Raw genomic sequence first — 13424 nt, 5'->3', positions numbered from 1 at the left:
AGCGTGTGTTTGATGAGAACTCTAGCGTGTGTTTGATGAGAACTCTAGCGTGTGTTTGATGAGAACTCTAGCGTGTGTTTGATGAGAACTCTAGCGTGTGTTTGATGAGAACTCTAGCGTGTGTTTGATGAGAACTCTAGCGTGTGTTTGATGAGAACTCTAGCGTGTGTTTGATGAGAACTCTAGCGTGTGTTTGATGAGAACTCTAGCGTGTGTTTGATGAGAACTCTAGCGTGTGTTTGATGAGAACTCTAGTGTGTGTTTGATGAGAACTCTAGCGTGTGTTTGATGAGAACTCTAGTGTGTATTTGATGAGAACTCTAGCGTGTGTGTGGTGAGAACTCTAGCGTGTGTTTGATGAGAACTCTAGCATGTGTTTGATGAGAACTCTAGCGTGTGTGTGGTGAGAACTCTAGCGTGTGTGTGGTGAGAACTCTAGCGTGTGTTTGATGAGAACTCTAGCGTGTGTGTGGTGAGAACTCTAGCGTGTGTTTGATGAGAACTCTAGCATGTGTTTGATGAGAACTCTAGCGTGTGTGTGGTGAGAACTCTAGCGTGTGTTTGATGAGAACTCTAGCGTGTGTTTGATGAGAACTCTAGCGTGTGTTTGATGAGAACTCTAGCGTGTGTTTGATGAGAACTCTAGCGTGTGTTTGATGAGAACTCTAGCGTGTGTTTGATGAGAACTCTAGCGTGTGTGTACCTTCAGTGCCTCTGTCTGCAGGCCCAGTCCTTTAGTGCAGAGCTCCATGACGCTGTAGGAACAGAAGGTGTCTCTGACTCGGAGCTGGCTGACAGCGAGCAGCCACAGGGCTGGGTTAGACTCCAACTCTACTGGAGGGATCAGGATCGACTGATGGCCACTGTACACACTGAAGAGAGAGTTAAAGGTTAGAAAGGGAAGTCAGTTGTTGGATATTGAAACTGTTGTTGAATTGGTGTGTGTGTGTATGTGTTCGTGCATGCGTGCCTCTGTGCATGTGTTACGGTTGTGTGTGTGTGTACCTGCAGAGACACCAGAGGACGAAGCCCAGGCCACAGTAGGGGTCAAGACAGATTGCTACCTCTCTGGAGGGATACAGTTCACACTGCAGCTTCACTGACCGACAGAACGCTCCCACTGCATTATGGGATATCTACACACACACACACACACACACACACACACACACACACACACACACACACATACACACACACACACACACACACACACACACACACACACACACACACACACACACACACACACACACACACACACACACACACACACACACACACACACACCATGTTAGCAACCAGAAAAAAGGGGATAAAAGTCAGGGATGGAGGTCAGAGGTTAGGGCTTAATGTTACCTGTACTCCAGCCAGCATGCCAGTAGTGGACACACTGAAGTCCAGGTAGGGTTAAAGGTCAGAACAGGGGTTAGGGGTCAGAGGTTAGGGCTTAATGTTACCTGTACTCCAGCCAGCATGCCAGTAGTGGACACACTGAAGTCCAGGTAGGGTTAAAGGTCAGAACAGGGGTTAGGGGTCAGATGTTAGGGCTTAATGTTACCTGTACTCCAGCCAGCATGCCAGTAGTGGACACACTGAAGTCCAGGTAGGCCAGGGCATCAGGGTTACAGGGCTTATACAGCGCTGGAGACTTCTTCTTTGGCAGGTCATCTGATAACACAATAATATTCAGTTAGAGACAGACTCTCTAGAGACAGCAGGAGCAGTAGAGATACTCGGAATGATCGGCTATGAAGATCCAATTGACATTTACTCCTGAGGTACTGACCTGGTGCACCCTCTACAACCACTGTAATTATTATTATTGCTGCTGGTCATCTATGAACGTTTGAACATCTTGGCCATGTTCTGTTATAATCTCCACCTGGCACAGTCAGAAGAGGACTGGCCACCCCTTTCGCCTGGTTCCTATCTACGTTTCATCCTTGGTTCCGGCCTTTCTAGGGAGTTTTTCCTAGCCACCGTGCTTATACACCTGCATTGCTTGCTGTTTGGGGTTTTAGACTGGATTTCTGTACAGCACTGAGATATCAGCTGATATAAGAAGGGCTTTATAAATACATTTGATTGATTGATTGAGTTATACACCAGTACAAACATCCAGCTAACATTCTGATAGATACAGTACAAACATCCAGCTAACATTCTGATAGATACAGTACAAACATCCAGCTAACATTCTGATAGATACAGTACAAACATCCAGCTAACATTCTGACAGATACAGTACAAACATCCAGCTAACATTCTGACAGATACAGTACAAACATCCAGCTAACATTCTGATAGATACAGTACAAACATCCAGCTAACATTCTGATAGATACAGTACAAACATCCAGCTAACAGCCTGACAGATACAGTACAAACATCCAGCTAACAGCCTGACAGATACAGTACAAACATCCAGCTAACAGCCTGACAGATACAGTACAAACATCCAGCTAACATTCTGATAGATACAGTACAAACATCCAGCTAACATTCTGATAGATACAGTACAAACATCCAGCTAACAGCCTGACAGATACAGTACATGTGGTCAGGGCTGACCTGTGTCCAGGACGGGAGGCCAGTTCCTGATGTCAACTGTAGCGACCGCCTCCTTGGACCGCAGAAGCTTACAGATGACCGCTGTGGTCATCACACAGGCTGAACGACTGACCTGGAGGGAGAGAGAGATAGATGAAGGGAGAGAGAACATAGATGAAGAGAGAGAGAGAGAGAGATACGTAGATGAAGGGAGAGAAAGAGATTGATGAAGAGAGATAGATAGATGAAGAGAGAAATAGATAGATAAAGAGAGAGAGGTAGATGGAGAGAGATAGATGAGAGAGAGATAGACGGAGAGGGAGAGAGAGAGAGAGAGAGAGGGAGAGGGAGATGAAGGGAGAGAGGGAGATAGATGAAGAGAGAGAGATAGAGATAGATGAAGAGAGAGAGGGAGATGAAGGGAGAGAGGGAGATAGATGGAGAGAGAGAGATAGATGAAGAGAGAGAGATGCTACTACATTCTCTTATTCTTCTACCTCCTCTCTATCGGTTGCCTGGGCAGTATTGACCTCTAGTTTACCACAGTCGTTGACCTCTCACCTCTACGATCATCTTGACCGTGGGCAGTGTGGTTGAGATGTTCTGTGGGTGTGGCGGTCGGACCGTGATAGGAACACAGCCAGCATACAGACAACCGTAGAACGCTGCAATTAGGTCTATACCTGAAACACACATAGGAGAGAGAAGTGAAAAGTGTATTTGGGTGTACACATATGCTGTGTGTGTGTGTGTGTGTGTGTGTGTGTGTGTGTGTGTGTGTGTGTGTGTGTGTGTGTGTGTGTGTGTGTGTGTGTGTGTGTGTGTGTGTGTGTGTGTGTGTGTGTGTGTGTGTGTGTGTTACCTGGTGGGTAGACCAGTGCTATGTGGTCTCCCTCCTGTAGTCCTCCTCTCTCCAGCAGCAGAGCAGCAACTCTCTCTGCCCTCTTATGGAGCTGAAGACATGTCAGAGAACTAGACACCGCTCCCTAGAGAAAGATGGAGTGATAGAGTGCAATCAGATTCCAATCAGAGTCCGTAACAATCAGAGTCCATAACAATCAGTCCAATCAGAGTCCGTAAAAATCAGAGTCCGTAACAATCTGAGTCTGTAACAATCAGAGTCCGTAACAATCAGAGTCTAACAATCAGAGTCCATAACAATCAGTCCAATCAGAGTCCGTAACAATCAGAGTCCGTAACAATCAGAGTCCGTAACAATCAGAGTCCGTAACAATCAGAGTCCGTAACAATCAGAGTCCGTAACAATCAGAGTCCGTAACAATCAGAGTCCGTAACAATCAGAGTCCGTAACAATCAGAGTCCGTAACAATCAGAGTCTAACAATCAGAGTCCATAACAATCAGTCCAATCAGAGTCCGTAACAATCAGAGTCCGTAACAATCAGATTCCAATCAGAGTCCGTGACAATCTGAGTCTGTAACAATCAGAGTCCTTAAAAAATCCATGGCATAAGTGTGTGTGTGTGTGTCAGTGGAGGCTGGTGGGAGGAGCTATAGGAGGACAGGCTCATTGTAAAGCCTGGAATGGAATTCATGGAACGGTATCAAACACATCAAACATATAGAAACCACATATTTGACTCTGTTCCTTTTTACTCCATTTCAGCCATTAAAATGAGCCTGTCATCCTATAGCTCCTCCCACCAGCCTCCACTGCACTGCTGTGTGTGTATGTGTGCGCGCGTGTGTGTGTGTGTGTGCGTGTGTGTGTGTGTGTGTGCGTGCGTGCGTGTGTGTGTGTGTGTGTGTGTGTGTGTGCGTGCGTGCGTGCGTGCGTGCGTGCGTGCGTGTGTGTGTGTGTGTGTGCGTGTGTGTGTGTTACCCGGGAGCTAAGCAGTGTATAGAGGATGTGTTCAGGCGTAGTCTGAGATCTCCACTGCAGAACCTCTGACAGGAACAGGAACTACAGAACACAACATGATATGCCATCACAGACTGTGTAATAACTATAATCCATCACAGTTTAAAACACATTATAAAATCCAGTGTGTATGTCAGGGGGAAGAAATACACAAACGATGTGTTACCTGGTCATTGTCATCAGTTTGTCCCAGGTCTCTGCCACTGGCCATAGCGATCCTCTTCCCAGACACCAGGTTCCCCACCATCACAGAGGCAGGGCCAATCTCTACAACACACACACAACACACACACACACGAGGTCAGGACACATCCAAAACATGATTTGAATGACCAGATACAACAAGCAGCTTGACAACTATAAGAGCTAACAATGTTCTTCAGGTTTCCGGCAAAGTTGCTCCTCATCGTTCACTAAATTCTAAATTCATTTTCATTCCAAATGGTGTAGCAGTCAGGCGTCTTTTGTCTTTGTCTTTGTCTTGTCATGTCCTGTGTATATATCTTTTTTCTTCACATATTTAAAAAAAATAGTTTTCAGAACCCCAACCTCAACATACTCTCCTGCAACCCACTTCACCCAATGTGGTATTTATCTGCTATTATCTTTACTCTACAACCGGAACCCCCAACAGAAGCTAGCCAGCTAACTAGCTACTAGCTAGTAGTCAGCTAGCCACTACTAGCAGTCATCAGTTAACCTTTAGCCCAGACAACTCCTGCCAGTCTGCACAACACGATTCAACCCAGAGCTTATCGGACATATTTTTCTCCATATCCCTGGATACCTACCGCAAGCTCTGAACCTCTTCACCTGGATCATCGCAGCTAGATAGCTGCTATCCGATTGGGTTCTCCTGGCTAACGTCTCTGTCCCGAAGCAAGCACCAATTAGCCTGGAGCTAGCCTATGCTAGGCCCATCACCCGGCTAGCTGAAGAGGTCCATCAGCCACTCCTTGGGTTACAATATCTATTTTGCCAATTGGCCTGGACCCCTTTTATTGCCGATACGGAGCCCCGCCGATCCATCACGACTGGACTACCGACATAATCCGCGGAGGTTTTTTTTCAACAGGCTCCTCCGTCCCGATGTCCCCGGAATGCCAATCTGCTAGCCTGCTAGCCACGGTCCGCTAGGTGTCTAGAGCATACTGGACTGTTCGCTTAAGAGGTCCATCAGCCAATTTTTTGGGCTACAATACCTGTTTTTTCAATTGGCCTGGACCCTTTAACTACACGGACCCCTGCTGATCCATCACGACTGGTCTGCTGACGTAACCGCACGAAGGGGCTACAACAGACTTCTCCTGTTGTGATGTCCCTCTAAGGCCCTTCTACTATCCCCGGCACGCTAGCAGTCTGAATCGCCGTGTCTCCAGCCCACCCAGCTACTCACTGGACCCAATGATCACTCTTCTCTCCCTAATGTCAATATGCCTTGTCCATTGCTGTTCTGGTTAGTGATTATTGTCTTATTTCACTGTAGAGTCTCCAGCCCTGCTCAATATGCCTCAGCTAACCCTCTTGTCCCACCTCCCACACATGCAGTGACCTCACCTGGTTTAATTAATGTCTCTAGAGACAATAACTCTCTCACATTCACTCAATGCCTAGGTTCACCTCCACTGTATTCACATCCTACCATAACTTTGTCTGTATATTATGCATTGTATCTATTCTACCGCGCCCAGAAACCTGCTTCTTTTACTCTCTGTTCTGAACACACGAGAAAACCAGTTCTTATAGCCTTTAGCCGTACCCTTATCCTACTCCTCCTCTGGTGATGTAGAGGTTAATCCAGGCCCTGCAGTGCCTAGCTCCACTACCATGCCCCAGGCGCTCTCATTTGTTGACTTCTCTAACCGTAAAAGCCTTGGTTTCATGCATGTTAACATTAGAAGCCTCCTCCCTAAGTTTGTTTTATTCACTGCTTTAGCACACTCTGCCAACCCGGATGTCCAAGTCGTGTCTAAATCCTGGCTTAGGAAGGCCACCAAAAACCCTGAATTTCCATTCCTAACTATAACATTTTAGGACAAGATAGAACTGCGAAAGGGTGCGAAGTTGCAATCTACTGCAGAGATAGCCTGCAGAGTTCTGTCTTACTATCCAGGTCTGTGCCCAAACAATTTGAGCTTAGACTTTTAAAAATCCACCTTTCCAGAAACAAGTCTCTCACCGTTGCCACTTGCTTTAGACCACCTTCTGCCCCAGCTGTGCCCTGGACACCATATGTGAATTGATTGCCCCCCATTTATCTTCAGAGCTCGTGCTGTTAGGTGACTTAAACTGGGACATGCTTAAGACCCCGGCCATCCTACAATCTAAGCTTGATGCCCTCAATCTCACACAAATCATCAATGAACCTACCAGGTAAAACCCCAAATCTGTAAACACAGGCACCCTCATAGATATCCTAACCAACCCGCCCTCCAAATACACCTCTGTCCTCAACCAGGATCTCAGAGATCACTGCCTCATTGCTTGCATCCATTTTGGGTCTGCGGTCAAACAACCACCCATCATCATTGTCAAACGCTCCCTAAAACACTTCAACCAGCAGGCCTTTCTAAACGACTTGGCCCGGGTATCCTGGAAGGATATTGACCTCAATCCGTCAGTAGAAGATGCCTGGTTATTCTTTAAAGTGCTTTCCTCACCATCTTCAATAAGCATTCAAAAAATTTAGAACTAAGAACAGATATAGCCCGTGGTTCACTCCAGACCTGACTGACCAGCACAAAAACATCCTGTGGTGTACTGCATTCTAATCGAGTAGCCCCCGCGATATGCAACTTTCAGGGAAAATAAAAACCAATATACACAGGCAGTTAGGAAAGCCTTTTTCAAACAGAAATTTGCATCCTGCAGCACAAACTCCAAAAAGTTCTGTGACACTGTAAAGTCCATGGAGAATAAGAGCACCTCCTCCCAGCTGCCCACTGCACTTTCAATAACCATTTTTCTACCGCTGGCCATGCTTTCCACCTGGCCACCCCTACCCTGGTCAACAGCACTGCACCACCCACAGCAACTTGCAAAAGCCTCCCCCATTTCACCTTCACCCAAATCCAGATAGCTGATGTTCTAAAAGAGTTGCAAAATCTGGGCCTCTCTTTCTAGAATTATCAGCCAAAATTGTTGCAACCCCTATTACTCGCCTGTTCAACCTCACTTTCGTATCATCTGAGATCCCCAAAGATTGGAAAGCTGCTGTGGTCATCCCCCTCTTCAAAGGGGGAGACACTCTAGGCCCAAACTGCTACAGACCTATATGAAAATCTAAAAAAAACAAGTTAACAAACAGATCACCGACCATTTCGAATCTCACCGTACCTTCTCCGCTATACAATCTGGTTTCAGAGCTGGTCATGGGTATTCCTCAGCCATGCTCAAGGTCCTAAACGATATCATAACCTCCATCGATAAGAGACAATACTGTGCAGCTGTATTCATCGACCTGTCCAAGGCTTTCGACTCTGTCAATCACCACATTTTTATCGGCAGACTCAACAGCCTTTGTTTCTCAAATGACTGCCTCGCCTGGTTCACCAACTACTTCTCAGACAGAGTTCATTGTGTCACAGGGTTCAATTCTCATGCCGACGCTTATCTCTGTATACGATGTATATGATGTCGCTCTTGCTGCTGGTGATTCTTTGATCCACCTCTACGCAGACCATACCATTCTGTATACCTCTGGCCCTTCTTTGGACACTGTGTTAACTAACCTCCAGACGAGCTTCAATGCCATTACAACTCTCCTTCCGTGGCCTCCAACTGCTCTTAAATGCAAGTCAAACTAAATGCATGCTCTTCAACCGATCGCTACCAGCACCTGCCCACCTGTCCAGCGCTTCTGACTTAGAATATGTGGACATCTACAAATACCTAGGTGTCTGGTTAGACTAAACTCTCCTTCCAGACTCACAATAAGCATCTCCAATCCGAAATTAAATCTAGAATCGGCTTCCAATCTATAAGTCTTTGCCAGGTAAAGCCCCGCCTTATCTCAGCTCACTGGTCACCATAGCAGCACCCACCTGTAGCACGTGCTCCAGCAGGTATATTTCACTGGTCACCCCCAAAGCCAATTCTTCCTTTGGCCGCCTTTCCTTCCAGTTCTCTGCTGCCAATGACTGGAACGAATTGCAAAAATCACTGAAGCTGGAGTCTCATATCTCCCTCACTAACTTTAAGCATCAACTGTCAGAGCAGCTCACAGATCACTGCACCTGTACATAGCCCATCTGTTAATACCCCATCCAGCTACCTCATCCCCATACTGTTATTCATTTTAATTTTTTTGCTCCTTTGCACCCCAGTATCTCTACTTGCACATTCAGCTTCTGCACATCTATCACTCCAGTCTCTATCACTCCAGTGTTTATTGCTAAATTGTAATTATTTCACCACTATGGCCTATTTATTGCCTTACCTCCCTTATCTTAACTCATTTGCACACACTGTATATAGACTCTTTTTTCTATTGTGTTATGGACTGTATGCTTTGTTTATTCCATGTGTAACTCTGTTTGTGTCGCACTGCTTTGCTTTATCTTGGCCAGGTCGTGTAAATGAGAACTTGTTCTCAACTAGCCTACCTGGTTAAATAAAGGTGAAATAGATAAATAAAATCAGCTCTGCTAAACACGCGCACACTCTCTGTCTCTGTCTCTGTCTCTGTCTCTGTCTCTGTCTCTGTCTCTGTCTCTGTCTCTCTCTGTCTCTCTCTCTCTCTCTCTCTCTCTCTCTCTCTCTCTCTCTCTCTCTCACCTGGTTGTTTCTGTCGTGGTTTGGGCAGGTTGGTAACACAGGTGTGAGGACACATGAGGACGTTACAGGGGTGCAGCCCCCCCTCCAGGTACAGCTGTTTGGTCTCAGACAGGTGTAGACCCCCAAGGGGGGTTTTAGGGAGGGTGTTGGCTGGAACTAACCCCAGGCAGAACACACCCACACCATGGATACTGTCTATCGCCTGTCAATTAAACACACAAGCACACACACGGACGGACGGACGGACGGACACATACACACACACACACATACGGACACACATACACACGTACACACGTACACACACACAGTGGAGGAGACAAGAGATCATGAAAAACCTCTAACAATTTCCCAGGTGCAAGGTAGAAAAAAGTAGTTTGAATTGACTCTAAATAGAATACACTTATGTGTATTCACTTATTCAAACATTTTGTCTGGTCTGGTTGCATTATGGTTGTACTGTGGTTGTGCTGAAGTAGTGTTACCTGCATTAAGTTCGTACTGTGGTCGTGTTGCGGTACTGTTACCTGTATTATGGTCGTACTGTAGGGTGATGTTGTTACCTGTAATATGGTCGTACTGTAGGGTGATGTTGTGGTGGTGTTACCTGTATTATGGTCGTACTGTAAGGTGATGTTGTTACCTGTAATATGGTCGTACTGTAAGGTGATGTTGTGGTGGTGTTACCTGTAATATGGTCGTACTGTAAGGTGATGTTGTGATGTTGTTACCTGTATTATGGTCATACTGTAGGGTGATGTTGTTACCTGTATTATGGTCGTACTGTAAGGTGATGTTGTGATGTTGTTACCTGTATTATGGTCGTACTGTAAGGTGATGTTGTGATGTTGTTACCTGTATTATGGTCATACTGTAGGGTGATGTTGTGGTGGTGTTACCTGTATTCTGGTCGTACTGTAGGGTGATGTTGTGATGTTGTTACCTGTATTATGGTCGTACTGTAAGGTGATGTTGTGATGTTGTTACCTGTAATATGGTCGTACTGTAGGGTGATGTTGTGATGTTGTTACCTGTATTATGGCCGTACTGTAGGGTGATGTTGTTACCTGTAATATGGTCGTACTGTAGGGTGATGTTGTGGTGGTGTTACCTGTATTATGGTCGTACTGTAGGGTGATGTTGTTACCTGTATTATGGTCGTACTGTAGGGTGATGTTGTGATGTTGTTACCTGTATTATGGTCGTACTGTAGGGTGATGTTGCGGTACTGTTACCTGTAATATGGTCGTACTGTAGGGTGATGTTGTGATGTTGTTACCTGTATTATGGTCGTACTGTAGGGTGATGTTGTTACCTGTATTATGGTCATACTGTAGGGTGATGTTGTTACCTGTAATATGGTCGTACTGTAGGGTGATGTTGTGATGTTGTTACCTGTATTATGGTCATACTGTAGGGTGATGTTGTGGTGGTGTTACCTGTAATATGGTCGTACTGTAGGGTGATGTTGTGATGTTGTTACCTGTATTATGGTCGTACTGTAGGGTGATGTTGCGGTACTGTTACCTGTAATATGGTCGTACTGTAGGGTGATGTTGTGATGTTGTTACCTGTATTATGGTCGTACTGTAGGGTGATGTTGCGGTACTGTTACCTGTAATATGGTCGTACTGTAGGGTGATGTTGTGATGTTGTTACCTGTATTATGGTCGTACTGTAAGGTGATGTTGTGATGTTGTTACCTGTATTATGGTCGTACTGTAAGGTGATGTTGTTACCTGTATTATGGTCATACTGTAGGGTGATGTTGTTACCTGTAATATGGTCGTACTGTAAGGTGATGTTGTGATGTTGTTACCTGTATTATGGTCGTACTGTAGGGTGATGTTGTGATGTTGTTACCTGTATTATGGTCGTACTGTAGGGTGATGTTGTTACCTGTAATATGGTCGTACTGTAAGGTGATGTTGTGATGTTGTTACCTGTAATATGGTCGTACTGTAGGGTGATGTTGTGATGTTGTTACCTGTATTATGGTCGTACTGTAAGGTGATGTTGTGATGTTGTTACCTGTATTCTGGTCGTACTGTAGGGTGATGTTGTGATGTTGTTACCTGTATTCTGGTCGTACTGTAGGGTGATGTTGTGGTGGTGTTACCTGTATTATGGTCGTACTGTAGGGTGATGTTGTGGTGGTGTTACCTGCATTATGGTTGTACTGTGGTTGTGCTGAGGTAGCGTTACCTGCATTAAGTTCGTACTGTGGTCGTGTTGCGGTCCTGTTACCTGTATATGGTCGTGCTGTAGGGTGATGTTGTGATGTTGTTACCTGTATTATGGTCGTACTGTAGGGTGATGTTGTTACCTGTAATATGGTCGTACTGTAAGGTGATGTTGTTACCTGTAATATGGTCGTACTGTAGGGTGATGTTGTGATGTTGTTACCTGTATTATGGTCATACTGTAGGGTGATGTTGTTACCTGTAATATGGTTGTACTGTAGGGTGATGTTGTGATGTTGTTACCTGTATTATGGTCATACTGTAGGGTGATGTTGTTACCTGTAATATGGTCGTACTGTAAGGTGATGTTGTGATGTTGTTACCTGTATTATGGTCATACTGTAGGGTGATGTTGTTACCTGTAATATGGTCGTACTGTAAGGTGATGTTGTGATGTTGTTACCTGTATTATGGTCGTACTGTAAGGTGATGTTGTGATGTTGTTACCTGTATTATGGTCGTGCTGTAAGGTGATGTTGTGATGTTGTTACCTGTATTATGGTCATACTGTAGGGTGATGTTGTGATGTTGTTACCTGTAATATGGTCGTACTGTAAGGTGATGTTGTGATGTTGTTACCTGTATTATGGTCATACTGTAGGGTGATGTTGTGATGTTGTTACCTGTATTATGGTCGTACTGTAGGGTGATGTTGTGATGTTGTTACCTGTATTATGGTCATACTGTAGGGTGATGTTGTGATGTTGTTACCTGTATTATGGTTGTACTGTAGGGTGATGTTGTGATGTTGTTACCTGTATTATGGTCGTACTGTAAGGTGATGTTGTGATGTTGTTACCTGTATTATGGCCGTACTGTAGGGTGATGTTGTTACCTGTAATATGGTTGTACTGTAGGGTGATGTTGTGATGTTGTTACCTGTATTCTGGTCGTACTGTAGGGTGATGTTGTTACCTGTATTCTGGTCGTACTGTAAGGTGATGTTGTTACCTGTATTCTGGTCGTACTGTAGGGTGATGTTGTTACCTGTATTATGGTCGTACTGTAGGGTGATGTTGTTACCTGTATTCTGGTCGTACTGTAGGGTGATGTTGTTACCTGTAATATGGTCGTACTGTAAGGTGATGTTGTGATGTTGTTACCTGTAATATGGTCGTACTGTAGGGTGATGTTGTGATGTTGTTACCTGTATTATGGTCGTACTGTAAGGTGATGTTGTGATGTTGTTACCTGTATTCTGGTCGTACTGTAGGGTGATGTTGTGATGTTGTTACCTGTATTCTGGTCGTACTGTAGGGTGATGTTGTGGTGGTGTTACCTGTATTATGGTCGTACTGTAAGGTGATGTTGTGGTGGTGTTACCTGTAATATGGTCGTACTGTAGGGTGATGTTGTGGTGGTGTTACCTGCATTATGGTTGTACTGTGGTTGTGCTGAGGTAGCGTTACCTGCATTAAGTTCGTACTGTGGTCGTGTTGCGGTCCTGTTACCTGTATATGGTCGTGCTGTAGGGTGATGTTGTGATGTTGTTACCTGTATTCTGGTCGTACTGTAGGGTGATGTTGTTACCTGTATTATGGTCGTACTGTAGGGTGATGTTGTTACCTGTATTCTGGTCGTACTGTAGGGTGATGTTGTTACCTGTATTATGGTCGTACTGTAGGGTGATGTTGTTACCTGTATTCTGGTCGTACTGTAGGGTGATGTTGTTACCTGTATTATGGTCGTACTGTAGGGTGATGTTGTGATGTTGTTACCTGTATTATGGTCGTACTGTAAGGTGATGTTGTGATGTTGTTACCTGTATTATGGTCGTACTGTAGGGTGATGTTGTTACCTGTAATATGGTCGTACTGTAGGGTGATGTTGTGATGTTGTTACCTGTATTATGGTCGTACTGTAAGGTGATGTTGTGATGTTGTTACCTGTATTATGGTCGTACTGTAAGGTGATGTTGTGATGTTGTTACCTGTATTATGGTCGTACTGTAGGGTGATGTTGTTACCTGTA

At 45.0% G+C, this 13424-nt stretch overlaps 1 protein-coding gene across 1 annotated transcript in view; it reads right to left on the bottom strand.

The window, feature by feature from the left end:
- Positions 1–13424, bottom strand: part of LOC109900133 (disco-interacting protein 2 homolog C) — a 31960-nt gene that overhangs the window by 11057 nt on the left and 7479 nt on the right. The window contains exons 16-24 of the mRNA XM_031835026.1: positions 9211–9412; positions 4601–4701; positions 4396–4476; positions 3416–3539; positions 3115–3236; positions 2575–2686; positions 1562–1671; positions 1006–1136; positions 704–872 (exon numbers count right to left, since the gene is read on the bottom strand). Coding sequence (XP_031690886.1) covers positions 704–872; positions 1006–1136; positions 1562–1671; positions 2575–2686; positions 3115–3236; positions 3416–3539; positions 4396–4476; positions 4601–4701; positions 9211–9412 — 1152 coding nt within the window. The remainder of the gene's footprint in view (positions 1–703; positions 873–1005; positions 1137–1561; positions 1672–2574; positions 2687–3114; positions 3237–3415; positions 3540–4395; positions 4477–4600; positions 4702–9210; positions 9413–13424) is intronic.

The sequence above is a fragment of the Oncorhynchus kisutch genome, linkage group LG11 (assembly GCF_002021735.2).
Source record: "Oncorhynchus kisutch isolate 150728-3 linkage group LG11, Okis_V2, whole genome shotgun sequence".
Lineage (NCBI taxonomy): Eukaryota > Metazoa > Chordata > Actinopteri > Salmoniformes > Salmonidae > Oncorhynchus > Oncorhynchus kisutch.
This window is presented reverse-complemented; position numbering and strand designations above follow the sequence as displayed.